This window comes from Conger conger, chromosome 9 (assembly GCF_963514075.1).
Source record: "Conger conger chromosome 9, fConCon1.1, whole genome shotgun sequence".
NCBI lineage: Eukaryota > Metazoa > Chordata > Actinopteri > Anguilliformes > Congridae > Conger > Conger conger.
The window spans coordinates 38666840-38685562 of NC_083768.1; the positions used below are offsets into that span (position 1 = coordinate 38666840).

Genomic DNA, 18723 nt, shown 5'->3' on the forward strand with positions numbered 1-18723 from the left:
ATTTTTGCTGCTTTGAAGGTCCCAATGAGCACAGTGGCCTCCATCATCCGTAAATGGAAGAAGTTCGGAACCACCAGGACTCTTCCTAGAGCTGGCCGCCCATCTAAACTGAGCAATCTGGGGAGAATGTCCTTGAGTGGCCCAGCCGGAGCCCAGACTTGAATCCGATTGAACATCTCTGGAGAGATCTGAAAATGGCTTCCCATCCAACCTGATGGAGCTTGAGAGGTGCTGCAAAAAAACATTGGTGCTCGCATACCAGGAATGTACGGGAACAGTCCCAGCATACAACCAAAAGCTCATCAGACCCTACCCACCTGCCAGCCCTCTCTGTTCCGCAACCTCTGGTTGCCTGGCTCCTCCCCCTTGTCACACCTGCACTTCTGTTCTGTTCTGGCCCCAAGTTGGTGGAATGACCTTCCTGTCAACACCAAAAGAGTCTTTTACCACTTTCAAGCACATATCTCTTCAGGCTGCACCTTTCCTTTTAGGTTTCCATGTTGTTCCATGTACTGTATTCCGTCTATGTTGTAAGCATTCCATGTTTTTGTTACCTTTGTGCACACCATAGCCACCCTGTCAGTTTATTAATTAATTTCACCTGTGTTTCACTTCCTGATTGTTTCCCACACCTGATTGCCATTCCTTCTTGTTACCTGTGTATTTAAACCCCTTTGTTTGTTCAGTTGCCCGCCAGATTGTTATGTGTCTTTACCATAACTTCCAGCGGTTTCTGATTGATACCCGTTACAACCTGTTTGGCCCCCGACTTCCGCGTTTAGATTGACCTGCAAAAACCTGTTTTTGTATACCGACATTTGTTTCTTGTCACGCCAGGGGGGACAGAGGAACCAGAAGCAGACATGGGGGTGTTGAAAAAATGGCTGGTTTGATGAGCAGGTGGATGAGGGGCAGACAGAGCTAGTCCAAACAGGCAAGAGTTCAAAACCAGGTAGGCAGTCCAGAAGCAGGGCAGAGGTACAGAGTCCACAAAACAAGAGAAGAGTCCAGGGAAGCAGGCAGGGGTCATACACAGGAATCCAGAAGCAAAACTCAACAAAACAACACAACGGAATGCCTCTACGGAACAAGGGGGCTAGAGCAGGGGTAAAGGGATAAAGGGCTTGGGAACAAGGGGGCTTGAACAGGGGTAAAGGGATAAAGGGCTCGGGACTCATAAAACAGGAAATAACTAACTAGCAATGTGTAACTGAAAAGGACAGTTATAAATTCACAGGGGATTGAGACAAACTAGGCGGGGCATGGGAGTGAGGGTGGTCTAACAAATAAACATCAGGTGAGACACATGAAAGGGTAATAGGACAATAACGAGGGGGACACAAAAACGCAGACTGGATTCACAAAGACACACATGTAATACAAACGGCTTCGGACTAGGGAGTAGACAATTGCACAGAATCAGGAGATGTAGAGATACAGAGAGACAGGTGCAAATACTTCATTGAAACTAAGCAAGTAATCAGTGATAGAATAGGGAGGTGGAGTTTCAGAACAGAATTGAAGCGAAGAGAGAATTACGCAAACATACATACGGTACGTACACATTGTTGTATTTTGAAGCGTTGCTTTAAAACAATCTTGTAAATTAACTGTGTTCTTACCTGATTTAATGCTTGAACTTCTATTTCTTGTTGGAACGGGCAGCATAGCAGGGCCTTCTCTTTTAGCACATGGGTGTAAAACTCCTGGCATGTGCAGCTATAGTTAACCGTCACTTGCATCTCACTTTTGATGAGCTCAACTGCTGCAGCGTTTCCTTTGATCGGTCCAGCCTCTACCATCAGTGGCGGTCATATAGGTGGTGCACAGCAGGTGCAGTTGCACCGGGGCCCCTGGTTTGGGGGGGCCCATGTCATCAGTACGTCTGTTTTCTTTACAGATCTTTATATTTTAACCAGTCACCAGAAAATAACATAACTACATGTACCATGACAATGGTGTGTGCTTGTATATCCTTAAATAAGCAAACTCGCCAATAATGTATAAACTATTCAATGAAATAACTTGTGGAAGGCTAATTAATTTGGTGTTGGTGTTATTTTCTGATATACCAAGAGTGGTGCAGGGAAACATGTTTGCTGTTTTCCAATGTGAACATGTGTTGATATTAGCTAGTCTAGTCTAGTGCATATTGAGCGCCATTTAGCTGCCTCGTGTGAAAATTCCCTTAAAGCACAAAAGCAAACTACCTAAACTGGACGGCTTTTTGAAAAAAGAATCGCTGAACTGCTACCCTGTTCCCAGTAGCAGTTGCCCATCGCAATTATTGCACCGGATGGGGGCGAAACGTTACAGGTCGGAAAGTTTTCTAGCAATTAGGGCATAGCCATGCTATATCCAGGTAAACCCTGAGCTGTATTGGGATTAACCTAGTCCATCTATTTGTCAAAAGTCTCTCAACCTATATTTCCACCCTCTAGATTTATGTTTTGCTTAACGCACTAACGTTAATGTGAGCAAACTTCATTCATTAATTAACATTAGTCAAAGTCCGTAAATGTACTTCACTTGCATTGCATTCAAATTAGCCAAGGAAGCTGCTAATTCACCCAGCAGTTACCATTAATTAGATTTGTTCAATTGCTGGACTGGTTTTCAGCTGGGCTGTAAACTCAGTGTTCCACAAATGTTAAGTCAGGGGACTGTTTTTAAAAACCTTATGATATAGAAAGTATCAATTGTATCACCTAAAAAAGAGGATGCAACCAAATAGGTCCGTTTAGTTTCATCAACTGGAGGAGTTATGTCCATAATAAGAAAAAGTACCTACAATAAAAATAAATATACTGTACATTTTTTCAATGATAACGACAAGTTGAAAGATAAAACAAAAGCTGCGCTGTGCCCAGCTGTTTCTGTTTCAGTTAATGATTGTGTTTCAACCTACATATTAAATTGATGATTATTAGTTTGATATAATTGGTTTATCACATACCTGACGATATACCTACAAAATCCCTGCCTTGTGCACATGTACCTTGAAGAATTGATGCTGGTTTGAAGGCAAAGGCTGGTCACACCAAGTATCAATTTGATTTTGATTTTTCTTCTGTTCACTCACTTTGCCTTTTGTTAATTGATAAAAATGATTCTTACTTTACAGCATTTTTTCACACCTGCCTAAAACTAGTACAGTAAATTTTCCCAAGTTAATACCATACTGTAGCCTATGACAGGCTAAAACAAAACCAGAGCATTTTTACAACATTTGTATTGTTTTTATTTTATTGTCTTATACATTATATGAATATGGTTTACATATTGGAAATATTGTAACAATGAATAATGTATTGGGCAATAACGCAAGTTTGAAAAGAATTACAGAATAGGCTCTACAATGCTCACTTCACACTAGCAGGAATGAAGTGAGCATTCTCCTGGAATGCTGACAGAAGCTAGGAAGCTAGTTTTAACCAGCAGCGGGCAACAGAAAGTGCAATTATTTATTTAAGGGTCATAATGAAATAAAAATGAATTCAGAAGTACAACATTATTATTAAATAAAATACAATCACATTATTATGAAAAGGACATCCATCCATCCATCAATTATCTGAACCCGCTTATCCTGAACAGGGTCGCAGGGGGGCTGGAGCCTATCCCAGCATACATTGGGTGAAAGGCAGGAATACACCCAGGTCACCAGTCCATCGCAGGGCACACACACCATTCACTCACACATTCATACCTATGGGCAATTTAGACTCTCCAATCAGCCTAACCTGCATGTCTTTGGACTGTGGGAGGAAACCGGAGTACCCGGAGGAAATTTAATTAAAATGTTGATAGATGTTCATATCAATACATTTATATAATTTGACCATGTAGCATGCATAATTAGAATGCAATGCAATGAACTCGCTCACTCTTCCAGACACTCAGGGCACAATTCACTCTGGCCACTGGTGTCAGCACTTTCTCTGTAGTATACGTGTCCTCTGCTACATTTGAACCAATGGGCAAGTTTCAGAAATGTGCAATTGAGGACAGTTGAGACACCATTTTTGTCTTCCAGCATCTTCCATCTTGTGGATGGGTTAATCTCCTTTGCAATGCCATTGAGAGCGTCTTGCATATTTTGCAAGTCACGATTGCTCAGCTGGGGTTTGTTGTCCATCAACATATCAATCACTCTCTTCAGTTCTGCATGCTCAGGAGTGAGTCCCTGGATGGACAATACCGGACTTTGTGCTTTTGTGTAGAAGCCTGCTAATGCATGTGCTTCAGCCAGACACAAGATCCGTTTCACTTCTGTCTGAAACTCAGACACCTGTGAGGATTCTGCCATGGCAACCTTTTTAATGCAAAGGTGCACAGACACATTTATGGGCAGCAAATGGAGCGTTGGCACGCTCAGGCTTGCATTATGCTTTATTTCTGCCAGCTGTGAGAGGAGTGTAATCTGCTCACTGATTAACGCCACTCTTCCCAAATCAGCGCCTGTTAATTTAGAAAGCAGAGGCAGGATTTCTGGAGATTTTATCCCCTTCTTCTCTTTCTCCTTCACGGTACTTTGAATCTGCTCCACCAACATCACTGCGGCTTTCTTCTTCATTGCCTCCATGTCCAGCTGTGCACTTTTAACGATAGCATTGTAGCGCACACTCCTTCGGATGGGGGTCTGGCACTTGGGACAGGACTTTGCTCTGATGGCCCCATTTTCCTCTGGTGATGCCATCCAGGAGTCGAACCCCGTCACCTCAAAGATGTGGTTGCAGTCAGCCAGCTGCACGAAGCGGGCCTTGGGGTCGGCTTCGCTGCCAAAGAACAGCTCGAGAACCTCATCAGCATTGCAGACACGACACTTCTTTGGGCAGGGCTCCCCGCACATACCAATGCAGGAATGTCCACATTTCAGCTTTCTGTAGCAGGCAACATTGCATGGTGGTCTGTCACATGGCTCGTGGCACAGGCGAGTGCATTCGTGGTGCTTGCAACGCCAGCCACAGGGGTCAGTGCATGGTGGACAGGCCTCTGAGCACAGCTTTGGGCATTTTCGGTGGTAGCATTGGGTTTGACATGGCTTACTGCACGGCATGCATCCCTGCTGGCATTTCTGCTGGCACCGGTGGAAGCAGATCATCTGAGTGTTGCAAGGAGAGGCGCATGGAAGATGCTTGCTGCCCCCTGCACACTTAAAACAGCTGCCCAAGCAGATGTGTCCACACTCAAGCTCTGCATCGCATTTCTTCCAGCACTTAACCTGCTCCTGATTATTATCAACCGCTTGCTTCACGTGACACTGCATGACTCTCTGGTGGCCACAGTCCAGAGGGACCGTCACTCTTTGGGGACAGTTGCGGGTGCAGGACTCCCCACAACCACGGATACATAGGTGACCACACTGCAGCATCTTGTTACAGGGGACCCGGCAAATGAAACTGTCGAGAGAATGTGAGCAGGGAACCTCCTGCTCGTGGCCACATTTGGGCATCGTCCTGGTGACGATCACCTGGCACTCGCCACACTCTTCAGAGCACTTCTTGGGGCACTTGTGCCCGTCCTGGCACAGGGTCTTGGAGCAGGGCTTTGTGCATTTGAACAGTTTGTGGTCTGAGTCGGTTGGGTGGCATAGCCTGGTGCAGACATGGCCACAGTCCAGCCGGTACTCACAGGGCACACCACAGCCACCAAGTGGCACCTTGAGGAAGTCCTCCTGCTTGGACACCTCTGTGATGGTGGCAGGATGGTTCTCACACCGCAGCATCAGAGCCTTGCCAATCTGCTGGTTGCGGCTCAGCACAGCCATGATTTTGCTCCACAGAGGGACTGAGGAGAGCATGGTCATGTTACCAATACAGTACAAGGCCTTCTTGGCTCTTGACAGAGCCACGCACACACGGTTGGGGATTTTCAGGAAGCCCACCCTCCCCTCCTTGTTGCTCCTGACTAAGGAGAGTATCACAATGTCATTTTCCTCACCCTGGTAGCGGTCTACCACACAGAGATTGACACCCTGAAATGTGCTCTTGGGCATGATCTTCTTCAGGCAGAACAGCTGGCCATTGTACGTGGTGAGGATGGTGATCTGGGAGGGCTTATAGCCCTGGCACATCAGGTAGTGGCAGAGAGCTTTCACAAAGGTGGCCTCATGCATGTTCTGATGGCTACGACCTTCCTGGATGTTTTCTTCCAAATGCTCATGATCCACAAAGAAGATGTTTGTTGTTGCTCCCTAAAAAAACAATTGCATTTTATCATGACCTGTAAGCTCTCTTGGTGCTCTCGCACATGCCTGATTGCATTGTGAAAGAGGCTGAACATTATAGACAGAACAGTAAATAGCATTGACTATGCTGATATTACATGTAACAATGACGAACATGAAATTTCATGTTGACATGCATTGGTGAAAGTTTTAAAGTCCCACCCACTGCAAAAATGTGACTGGACCTAGGAAGTGGTTTGAAACAATGTGACGTCCCATAGAGAAATTATATATCTTTTATAATTTTATATTTTTACGATACTGTTAAAAAACTATACAGCAGTGTGCCGATGACATTCAGCCCTCAATCTCTCTGTTGTGCAGTTGTATCGATATCATAATTCTTAGGATAACATTTTAAATATATATTTTTTACAATCAACTGCAAAATGCATAATTTGGAGAAAGGGGTTGTGGAATTTTTTGTTAAGAAGATACATACAAGTACATTACATTACCACGACACTACATGCGTCCTCAAGTATTTTTCTCGATGCAAATTCCCTTCCCCAAACCACTTCCTAGGTCTTTGTCGTGGTTGGCAGGCCTTTACTCTCTTGGCAGACACCAATGTTATTACATGGTCCCAAACTGCAAACACTGTACAGCATTACATGAAGTAATGTTTACATGCTGCATACACTATAATGCAGTATTCAGTGGACACTGTCCTTTTTGGCATTCATGTAATATGAAAATTAACTCCCATTTCCCTCATTTTAAATAGATACTTTGCTACCAGTTATTTATTTGTACTACCTTAATATCTTCATACAGATGAACAGAGGAGTGGTTTTCCAGTTTGTCGTAGATGTGTGGTGTCAACAGCTGTGCAATCTCAGGACGCATTCGGTGCTACACAGGAAAGAACAAATTCAATATTACGGCATATCTAGAATGTTGTCAAACAACCAATAGCAGTTCTCAGGCATTCTATTTCAAGATGGCTGCCTGATGGCTGACTACTATACCTGGTAGTCCAGTCTGACATATGGGACGTCCATACGGATGAGTCGCTCAAACAAGGACACTTCCAAGTTAAAGTTCCTAGCGAGCTCATAAACTGCAGTGCTGGGGCGGAGCTACAATGGAGTAAATGTGAAATATGAATGTGAAACATTCAATTATATAAGCATATCATAATGGTAATGGTTTTTCAAATTGGTGAGTTATCAAATGTTTCTGAGTGGAATTACAATCATTGCCTGGCACAACAGTCATTCCAGTGTCCCCATTCTGATGTTTGTTCTACAACTGAACCTCCTGACAATGCCTGTGTGCTCTTATGCGTTGCTGCCACATGATATTTGCATTAACAAGCTGATGCTCAGGTCATGGAGCACACTGCGCACTCACTGTAAATGTGCTCACTGAGTGTATATTTAATATTTACAAGCAGATGAAGTTAAACTGAAGATGGGCACCTGCTGGTGGTCTCCGATCAGTATGAGGTGCTGGCAGGCAGCGGTGAGCATGGCGATGATGTGGGCTTCCAGAACCTCAGCTGCCTCCTCCACCACAACTATCCTGGGCTGGATGTCCTGCAGAACCCGTCTGCAACGAGCTGCACCTACAGAGAGCCAGCACTTGAATTTAATAATAATAACGATAAATATAGCTGCACATAGTGATTCTGAGGGTCCAAGCAGCACCAGCAACAGTTGAAAAAAAAAAGAGACTCAATGATGGTGGACACCAGCTTTACATATTCATGTTCCAACTGAGATTGTGGATCTTGAATATTTCTTCATATTTGCATCTCGATATGGATATCACAGATCATAGAATAGGAATAGAAATTTCCAGAATAGAAAAAGGAAGTGAACCACTGGCTTACATGTGGTTGTCATTCCGATGACGCTGGCACTCCTGAGAACAGTTTCGTCCTCCTGTCGCCTCAGCTCATCCAAACGGTGCACAATGCTCTGGTACTCATTCTCATGAATAAGAATCCTGGTCCTTATGTTTCTGTGGTACTTCGACAGCCAGAGTCTATGGGTCAGAGCAATTCTGTTTCTACCATGTTGCATTATCAATACAATGACATTGAATTTTAGAAATCTCTCACCACTTCATGTTTGAGTTTGGTTATGTTAGTTATTGTTTTTTCCAATCTGTCTGAATCAACAGCTATTGTCACTATCATACGCAACCATACTATTTCACACTGCAGACTGTAGGATCTGTGGATGAAGGTTCACCTGTAGAGATGCCACCGCTGCTTATAGGGCAGGGCCCAGAGATCTGTGATCTGCTCTGCATCCTCCTCTAGCATGTGGTCCGTTTTCTTAAGTTCCTGCTTTACCACATTCTTCAGCTTCTTCTTCATTTCTCGAGTTATCTGAAGAAATGGTGGCAATAAAACATTACTCCAAATCTACTTGCACTCTTGTACATACAATCCATTTACACAACTGGGTATTTCTTAAGCTAACTCAATTAATGTTAAGAAATCTGCTCATGGGTACAATGGCAGTGCCCCACCTAACAATCAAACATACCTCAAAGCTGCAAATGTTTGCTAACCGCTATGCTAGACTTACTGTATACTGCTGCAAATTTGCCAATCTGTCAGTCACTGTGCTTAGTCCAGATTCTGTTGCATGAAGCGCCACCTGATTGGACACTATTATATCACATATTACCCATAATCCCTTTTACTGCTTGGACTGGAGCAGAGAGAGATGGTTATGATTAGTTTTTCATCTAATAGTATGATTTCAGGGTCACATTTCTGATCTTTTTTATATTTATTTATTTATTCGTTTGTTTCAGACTTTTTCCATTTTTCTCCCAATTTGGTTGGCAATTGTTGACAGGGTCTATTCCGAGGCGATCAGGGCGATCCTGCCAAGATTGTCGAGCCCCTCCTTCCACCCTCGGAGCGGCTGGCCAATTATGTTGCTCCTACGTGCCCACTTTGGCAGGACTGGGGCGCGAACCCCGGTCCTCGGTGTGCAACTGCATCGGACTGATATCTTAGCTATTGCCACCACAGCACAATCATATTTAAAATATATATAACTGTTGACAGAAATCAGAAACAGAGATTTGCAGCAAGAAAATGCACAGCTGTGATGCTCCTAGCAGGCCCTAAAACACAAGCTCACCTCCCACCCCTCATCACCATCCTGTTCCCCTTCCTCCTCCTCTGGCTCATCATTGTCCTTTGACACAAAGGCGAGGTCCTCCCTCTCTCTGGCCTCCCTCCTCTTGAGGGCGCTGTGGATGTGCTTCTGCATGTCGTCCCCCTCCATAATTCTCTCAGCCTGCATCTGCTCCGCCTCTTCTGTCACTTGGAGCAGGTCGGCCACGTCTCCATCTCCCTCGGTTACATCGCTTGCGGAGTCTATCAGTCAAACCATTGTTCAGTAAATAAACCAATCGATCCAGATTTTACAATTGGTTTAAATCAGTATGCCAGTATAGCCCATTTTGTGGAGCACACTTTTCGACCAAAAGGGATAACAGTAAAATGTGTGAAACAGTATGATACAGTATGATTCCTCAAACTCTCGTAGTTGGAAATAATGACTACCAAGCATGGTCCAGCATGACAGAACTGTGCTCTGTACCTTCTTTGTCCAAAGGCTCAAGCACTGAGAGAACTTCAGTCACTCTTGCAAGGTCATCCGCTGAGTTTGTCCAGCTGGCCTCCTCCCGGCTGACCTGTTCATCCCGACCTTCAGCAGTCATCGGGAATTCATAAAAATGAGTATGTAGCCCATTATGTTGCACTGTTTTTGACTACATTCTTTATCCCTACATGGTATGGTGTTGCCATATGGCAATATATCATTTCCGTTCATGTCCTCACTATTCAGAAAAAACTACAACATATATCATTGTTGGAATTAAAAGGACATTTCTTTAGGTAGCCAATAATGTACTGTTTTTAAGTTGGATGACATTTGAATTTCCCTCTGGGCCTCTCTTACCCATGGTCACCATCTCCTGGTGCCATCTCAGGAAATCTCAAGTGCTCCAGAAATTTCACAACAAAATAAGGTCTTTGTGCATTTATTCTCCATAAAAAAATATTCTTGCATCTTTGCCAACTTAAATAGATGTTGCTGTTCACAAATCAACTTTGTGTAACATAGTTTTACAGTAAATTGAAAAGATAAGACGGAAACTCTATACCACAGAGGAAAAATAGGTATGTTACCATATGGCAACTCTGTACCACAATAGAATAGCAGTAATGGTTTTCCCCAGTGGGAGTTTTCATAGATAGTGGTACCATTGATATAATTGCAGCATTTAGGAATATATTAATTAACACAATTAGGATTTATATCGTATTCTGTTCATAAAAATGGACACATTTATGTTGTGGAAAGGGCTAGAAAAAGCGTGCAACATTAACTCTTCTATGTGACCGCAGCCCTGTTTTAATGCTTTTAAGGCAAATATTGAGGGATAAATGGTACTTATTCACTTATTTTGGGTTTGTAGGAGTTCTAAGTGCATAAATATAATGATGCATGCATTTAATTAGAAGAGAAATTGATCATGTCTATGAAAAACAAGTTTCCTAAAAGTACCCTCCAAACATTTTTTTTCCTGAAATCTCTTATATTTTCTGCCATAAAGAAAACATATTCCATGGTTAGAACATAATGCGTACCATAGAGGGGTATAATTATAGGCTGTGAATGACTAATAATATCAGGTGTGGCCACGACATGTGGACTTTCCTGTAAAAATGACTGATTACGATAAGAACAATGTTGCAAGGTATTTTATAAACTGGATCAGTTGCCATGGCTGCTGAACAGTGTGGTTCTGATACATGTGGTTCTGGTTGCATCAGTGGCTGCAATTTAGCACATCCAGCATTGTTTTCAAATGGGAGCAATCATTACGTACATTACAAGCAGTGAATGTACAGTAGCTTACCACAGTAGGTAACCACAGCAAAACATAACAACACATTTTGCATTTCTAAGGCACTTTGGTTTTGATTTTCCCAGTAAAATTAGCAATGCTTCAAGCTACATTTCCCAGATTCCACAAGCAAAGCCATGGATGAATAGGAAGGGATATTTTTCTCACCCATTTTCCTGGAGCTGTGAGTCAACATGGAAATTCCCAGCCAATCCATCATCAGGGACTGGGCCTTTTTTATGCAAGGCCGTCCTCCACTGCCAAGCTAATCAGGAAATGACAAAATTGCTTATTGTGGTGAGTGTGAAATGAGGTAAGGTCAAAAGTTTTAACTGCAGACTGAAAAGACAAACCACAATCCTGACCTGTCGTCCAAGCGTCACACCGTGGAGAGAGAGTATGTATTCTTCCAGCACACTCTCGCGTAGAACTCCCTTAGCTGAGCTTTCAAACATGGCTGCCAAGTTTTCAATTTTGTCCTCCAAAATCTCTCTGTCTTCCTTGAGCTGTAACCACAGCATACTTAATCCATAAAAGCTTGTTGTGTCAATCTCATATCATTTAAAACAACAGTTGGTGCAACGTTTTTAAATCCAATCCACCTTCGATTCCAATTCAATTGCAAATAATCTGCAGCATATTCAGGGTGTAGCTAAGAACACAAGCATCTAATGTCTGCTTCAGTGCATTTCATTAAGAAACATAAAATGTCATATATCTATACGTATATACAGTTTAGCTAGCCAGCTATCTAGAAAATGTAGTACATATTCATAATGAGTTCAGAATTTTACATGCAAAATGAAAAGATTTTTTGACATGACATTAGTATATTTTGACATGTTAGTCTCAGTAAAGTCCTGCATCCAGCTCACCTCAGCAAACATGGCTCTCAGATAACCTGGCAGGTTCTGCCTAAACATTCTTTGGTTCCTCAGGTTACTCAGAGATAGCTCCTTTAAGGCCGCATTTGTGCTTCTCCCTCCAACTCGCACCAACACTGAGGATTTACTCATGAACTTGAGAATGCCTTCACAGAAGAAATCCAACAAGCGCAGCATTAATATGGAACTGAAGACTGTAAACAGGGTGAGCAACTGATAGAGCATCAGAGCAACTGACACAGCATCGGAGTAACTGACACAATATCAGTGTAACTGAATGGCATCAGAATAACTGACACAGCTTCGGAGTAACTGACACAATATCAGCGCAACTGAATGGTATCAGAATAACTGACACAGTATTGGAATAACTGATACCGTAACAGAGTTACTGATGCAGCATGATTGGTGAGAGTAAATTAACAATATGAGCAGTGGGAGTGAAAGAACAGCATAAGCAGAGAGAGAGTAACACAAGGAAATATAAAATAATAAATATATAGAAAGGTACAGCACAGTACCTTCCAGGAACTGATCCAGTGCATGGTTTGTATAACAGACAACCAGGATAGGAGAGCCTGCTGTTGAACGCCACATGTCAGCATTGTCCAGAAGAGCCTTGACAATTTTCAGACCAACAAAAGTCTTTCCTAAAAGTGAAGAATTGGGAATAATTCACTAAAAATAACTTCCTACTGGAAAAATACAATTGTAGACAACTATTAAATGTCAGCATATGCTAATGAAGTATATGGATGTGTCAGTGACTACTGGCCGCAGTTCACAAATGAAACTACAGAGGCTACAATGCAAGATGCAAATAACTACTTAGATGCGAAACAGGATGGCCAGGTTAAATTTTCCTAAGTACCTCTGGAAAAATGTATTGTGGACAGGGAAGACCAAGATTGACGTGGACTCTATCAGTGTGATGGCAAGAGAAACTTGTGGAGGCTTAAAGGAACTTCCAAAGATCCAAAGCACCCGCTCCCCTTATCCAGGAAACATGGTGCTGGGGGCTACCACTAGTACTGTCGCACTTGTCCTCATTGATAATGTAACAGCTGACAGCAGCAGCAGAATCTTTTCTGAAATGTGCAGAAGTATCTTAGCTGCTCAAGTTCAACTAGCCCTTGAAACAAGCAGGAGCTAAAGATTTCTGCAGTACATGCCAGGCAGTGCATCCCCACAGAAGGGGCTCAGCACATGGTGATGTCCGAGGGGTGGTATGACTACTTGACACTGTATATATATGTGTAGTTCCCTCCCAAGATAATTACCTGTTCCTGGTGGGCCTTGGATGATGGCAAGCTCCTTGCTAAGGGCTAGCTGCACTGCCTTCATCTGCGAGTCGTCCAGTCCAAGCTGTTCTTTACTGGGCCAGTCACTGTAATTCAGGATGTTCCTCACAGTTTGTTTTCTCTGGGTGTCTTCAGAATCCACAGTGATGGCTGACTGGGGACACATCCGCTTTCTTTGGTCTGATGGCTGATTTCGCAGGCGCTGATCATTCATCAGCGTCTGGAGGCTGTAACTGCCCCCATGGGCAGAAAGGTACCTAGGGGGAGAGATGTCTTCCTCACAGCTGACTATGTACCTCTGCATGGGAAGGTCCTCTGCGGACATCTCCTGCAGACCCTCCAGGACATGGTGGTAAGCTTCAAAAAAGGCCATGCTCTCCACCATGAGGAACACATCACTCGGAGACACGTCTGCCAGCTTCATCCTGTTTTCTTCAGTGAAGAAGAGAGTTGTGACACCCTTCTGGAGGTCTTTCACATCCCGGTTGGCCACGGTGGCAAAAATAATTGTCTGGAAGTTGTCCATGGACAAGCACACCAGCGCACCAAACAGCAGCCTCTTGGAGCTCTCCCAGTTGATTGATTTAAAGTTCTTGATGTCAAATTCAAACTGGTACAGGATTCCCTTTGGCGTACAAACTGGGGCCAGGACGTGTGCATTGAAGTAGATGCGAATGTCATCGAAACGTCCCTGCCGAAGGTCCTTCCCCTTGAAGTGGAGGAGTTGGGAGATCCCATCCCTCAGGGGTTTGATGAAGTCCTCCCGGAGCAGGCGGAAATGTGTGTCCAGGTAGGTCTCGCCATCTTTGAACTTCTCACCCACGATGTTGGGCCTCAGGAACGGCAGCTCGGTGGTATGCACATCCTCATATGTGGGGAAGACGGACATGAGCCTGAAATCACCCACACTCTCCTCTTGTCTGCCCAGCAGAAAAGAGTAGGTGTCTGAACGTAGAGTTCCATCTCGCTTCTTCTCCTGCAGGTGGTTCGCCATGTTCTGCAGCTTCTCCAGGTTCTCGTAGACATCCTCCTCAATGGTGACACCCACTTTCTTAAGATGGGTGAGCTCCTTTTCCAGGAGGACCACAGCCAGGGACACATCAATGACAGTACTGGAGGGGAACATGCTCAACACTGTGATGTGCAGGTCAATAATCTGCTTGAATCTTGCTATATTCTGATCCCTGCTGTCCTGGTCATTTGTGCCAATTGTTGCTCCTAGAGTCATTACAAACATGGGGATGGTGCCCTTCAGGAATTGGGAGTCCTTAACCTCAGAGAGGAGGTGCTGCAAGTTATGCCTGTTGGTCCGGCTGCTGCAGGCCTTACTGAGGACATCCAGGGTAATATGGGTCAGGTTGTCTGTGGTGTCCTTCTTGTCCAGAAACTCCTTCAGGCCGCTCCCTGGAGCAGCCAGCTTCATCACTACCTCTGAGGGCTCCATCTGCAGGATCTTTTCCAGGGAGCGGAAGTCTAACCTATGGGTGGGCTTGTGATCAGGGTCCTGGGGCGTCTCACCCCTCCTGGGCCTATGTTCACGGCTCTGTAAGCGATGACTAAGTTCAAACAGGTTGGGCTGGCTTAATGTTCTGTTTGATGGACCAAGCTGGCCCCTGTGTGAGCTGTCCTCTGAAGGATTCAAAATGGTGGCCATTAGTATGAGTTAAAAATGAAATTACAAATATGTAATTAATTGCACTGAAGTTGCCAAAGCCCAGACTTACCATTCTTTGTAGCATTGCGGTTATTGGTAGCATTTGGTGGTCTGCGATTTCCTGGGGTCCTGGGTACACTTATTGCAGGGGCTCCAGAAGGATTTCTCATGGGCTGGAAAGGAAAGTTCTCAAGCCGGCCCAGAGACTTGTTGCGGTTACCCCTCCTGCCGTCGTTGTAGGAAAACTGATCCCCTGATGTAGATAAAAAGTGAAAACATATCAAGCATCCATTAATTCACTTATTAGTTATGTATTATAGGCTGGGTGTAAATGGAGTAATTTTCAATACTAATGTTTTAGGTGGTTTACCTGCCCTTAAGGGCCTTCCTCTCTCCTGGCTATGCACAGGACCTCCTGGTAGATTATAAGGGCCTCTTAAATCTTCTGAGACACGAGGTGGGCCGTGCTGAAACACAGCCATTCCTGTGCTGTGTTCCCGTCTCCATAGCGAGCTCCCGCCTGCCTCTACCTCTCTGCCACGGGACTGCGACCTGCCACCTCTTTGCCTGTTCTGAAAATGGCCACTAGGGGCACAGGTGCCCTGGTGTTTCTCTACAAAAAGAGACATCTGTGTGAAAACGAGACACTGCCACAGTTGAAAGACACAGCTGAAAAAGCATTATCATTCTTACTGTAGCTGTAGCACAAGAAGCTATCTTTTTAGTCCAGGCATTTTGAGCCCCCCTTTCACCTTGAACTCACCTTTCCCGTGCGATCCTCGGCTTGAAGGTCTGCCATGGCCCTGGTGTTGGGTCGGCCTGACCCCTGGTACAGAAGAGGGAGTTAAAAAACGTACAAAGTGACCTGTTCTATCGAACAAAGCCATTAAAACCAGTGTACAGAAAATACCAAAAATATGCTACACTCCTGTGATATTGGCTTCATTGCACCTCACAAATTTCCCCTCCAGATGGACCACATCATATTATGTTAATATTTGTACATAACACTATGTATTACTTGCTCTGTGGAAATCCAGATTTACTTACAGTATCCATTACAAGCACACCTCCAAAGGCCAGACTGCACCCAGGATTTTACTACCTTGGTCCAAAGTCCCTATCTACTTCCTGGCACCCATCGTTGCATTGCTCTCACAACGATGTCAATTGAGTCTCACATACAATGTTTTATTATTATTATTATTATTATTATTATTATCAACTGAAGGCAAAGAAGAGAGAGAGCAAGGTATTACGCACAGAGAAACCTTTACTTGATAAACCTGACTTATTATTTTGGCACTGGAGACTAAAGAATCTACCTGGTTACGAAGGCTTTATTTTAACAAAGGTGTGGTCAGAACAATACCACGTAACTCGTATCTCACGAGGTTTGTGGACGACGGGCTACTGTGCGTGAGTTCCAATATGCGACCGTGATGACGCAGCATGAATTCAAACGCAACCAGAAATGAATGTAAAAATTAAAAAACACTTACCACGTTGGCCTCCTCTACCAAACATGTGAAATGGCACGGCGTAGCATGCAGTTTCCTTTTATATTGCAGTTAGACCTTAATAACGAAGGGAATATGGATCGTGAATCAGATGACTGAGCTGACATCATTAAAACCTCACCCTGACATTACCACAAACGAAAAGGTCCGCCGTTATTGTAGCCTGACGATGTATGCATTTTAAATAATTTTATTCAGATTTCAAGCAAGGTAAACGAAAGTATCCTTACCCATAATGCGAACGTATCCCATCGCATATGCTATAATTAAACATAAGCAGCCTATACCTTGCGTTAAACGCGAAGTATGAAAAATAAATATAGTCAATAAACGAAAATTACGACTGGATGTCCAATTAATGTCTAAAAATAGTTATGAATTTAAATTAATCCGTTTGACTCACCGACTGCTCCTTGTGTAGTTGCTGAAATGCTGTAGTCTGAGAACTGGTAACGCAGACCGCTTTTAAGTGAGGCTTAAGTTTCGATTTACGCGGAAATGAAAGTCATTGACGGGTTTGAAAAGTAGCCTATTCTGCTCGAATCCAAAACACAAGAGACAAAATATATACCTGGATATAACAAACTGTACATTGTGTTTTATTTTTATTTTGAAAAATAGGGGTAAGTTATTTGTAATTTCAAACATTTTAGAAGTTTTGATTTGGAAGGAGAGAAAGGGAGAGAGAGAAATTTGGGTAATTTGGAGTTTGTGATCTAAAGCAATAAAATGTGCCTCCACAGCAGCTTGTATGGACATGTTATGTTTCTAGAGGCTGCGCATACACTTTATTAGGTAGACCTGTACACCAGCTTGTTAATGCAAATATTTAATCAGCCAATCATGTGGCAGCAACTAAATGCATACAAGCATGCCGATATGATCAAGAGGTTCAGCGGTTGTTCAGCCCAAATGTCAGAATGGGGAATAAATGCGATCGAAGTGACTTTGACCATGGAATGATTGTTGGTGCCAGACAGGGTAGTTTGAGTATCTCAGAAACTGCTGATCTTTTGCGATTTTCACCTCAACAGTCTCAAGAGTTTGCAGAGAATGGTACGAAAAACAAAAAACACATCCAGTGAGCAGCTGTTCTGCGTGCAGGAAGGTGTTGCTAATGAGAAAGGTTAGAGGAGATGGGCTAGGCTGGCTGAGATTTGTTCTTAAATCGCTTACACCTCTTAAAATGAATTACTAATAGTAGTAAACATTTTTGAGTGGTCCCGACCTGACGTACGAGTCCTGTAGGTAGCCTGCAGTGCATGTCAGCGGAGCTCGCCTGGCACACAGAACTCTGATCAAACTTTCAAACTCAGTGTGGCAGATGGTAAATGGTTGGCATTTATATAGCGCCTTTATCCAAAGCGCTGTACAATTAATTCTTCTCATTCACCCATTCATACACACACTCATACACCAACGGCGATTGGCTGCCATGCCAGCTCGTCAGGAGCAAATGGGGGTTAGGTGTCTTGCTCAGGGACACTTCGACACAACCCGGGCGGGGGATCGAACCGGCAACCCTCCGACTGCCAGACGACTGCCCTTATTGCCTGAGCCATGTCGCATATTCAGATGAAATATTAATCACGATTCAATAACTGCATTGCTTATTTCTCACCTCAAATGTTTTCAGAAATGTATTTCAGTGGACAGTTTCGGTGAAAAAAAAAGACATTTTATCAAGTCTGCCATATTATTATTTTTCCCAAAAACAAAGGAACCGCAGTCTACCCAATCAGGTATCAGTCGTCCCTTCTTCTTGTTAATCCGATTGGCCATCTATCTGATGGAACCCACCTACAGTACTGTATATACTGTATTATAATGGACATCTTCATTTCGGACAGTTGTCTGAAGTTACGTGAGTTTGTTCAATCCGATGTGGCACATTCGTATGAGCCCTCTGTTTTAACGAAAAAAAGGGACATTTACGAAAAGAAAAGACACGCATGAGGCCCAATATCAGGATTGTACGGGCACTGTCTGGATTGCCTCACCTCCCCACCTCCCTCCTGAACTCCCAGAATGCACCACCCACAAGTAAATCGTATAGGAGAATGAGACAGACTAGGAGAAGGATAAGGTTGGTAGAGGGACTAAGAGCTGAAAAATATCAAAATGCAAATGCCTCACAGAAAGGCCCCGGTCAGGATTCAAAACCAGGATGTTGTTGTGAGGCAATGGTGTCTCCCACTACACTGCCACATACATAGCTCATGTTACACATCTCTCAATAAAACAT

General features: G+C 43.7%; 1 protein-coding gene across 1 annotated transcript; it reads right to left on the reverse strand.

Annotated features, from left to right (window-relative positions):
* Nucleotides 1-3217: 3217 nt before the first annotated feature.
* On the reverse strand, nucleotides 3218-16964 carry LOC133137787 (NFX1-type zinc finger-containing protein 1-like). The gene is made up of 18 exons (XM_061256132.1): nucleotides 16882-16964; nucleotides 16461-16535; nucleotides 15722-15784; nucleotides 15329-15571; nucleotides 15029-15211; nucleotides 13284-14933; nucleotides 12525-12653; nucleotides 11995-12149; nucleotides 11485-11625; nucleotides 11288-11384; nucleotides 9805-9912; nucleotides 9340-9578; nucleotides 8431-8570; nucleotides 8067-8221; nucleotides 7654-7799; nucleotides 7201-7311; nucleotides 6989-7084; nucleotides 3218-6196 (listed from the first exon to the last, which is right to left on the reverse strand). Exons 2-18 carry the CDS (start codon nucleotides 16483-16485, stop codon nucleotides 3884-3886), a joined length of 5994 nt encoding a protein of 1997 aa, XP_061112116.1. The 5' UTR covers nucleotides 16486-16535; nucleotides 16882-16964; the 3' UTR covers nucleotides 3218-3883.
* Nucleotides 16965-18723: the final 1759 nt, after the last annotated feature.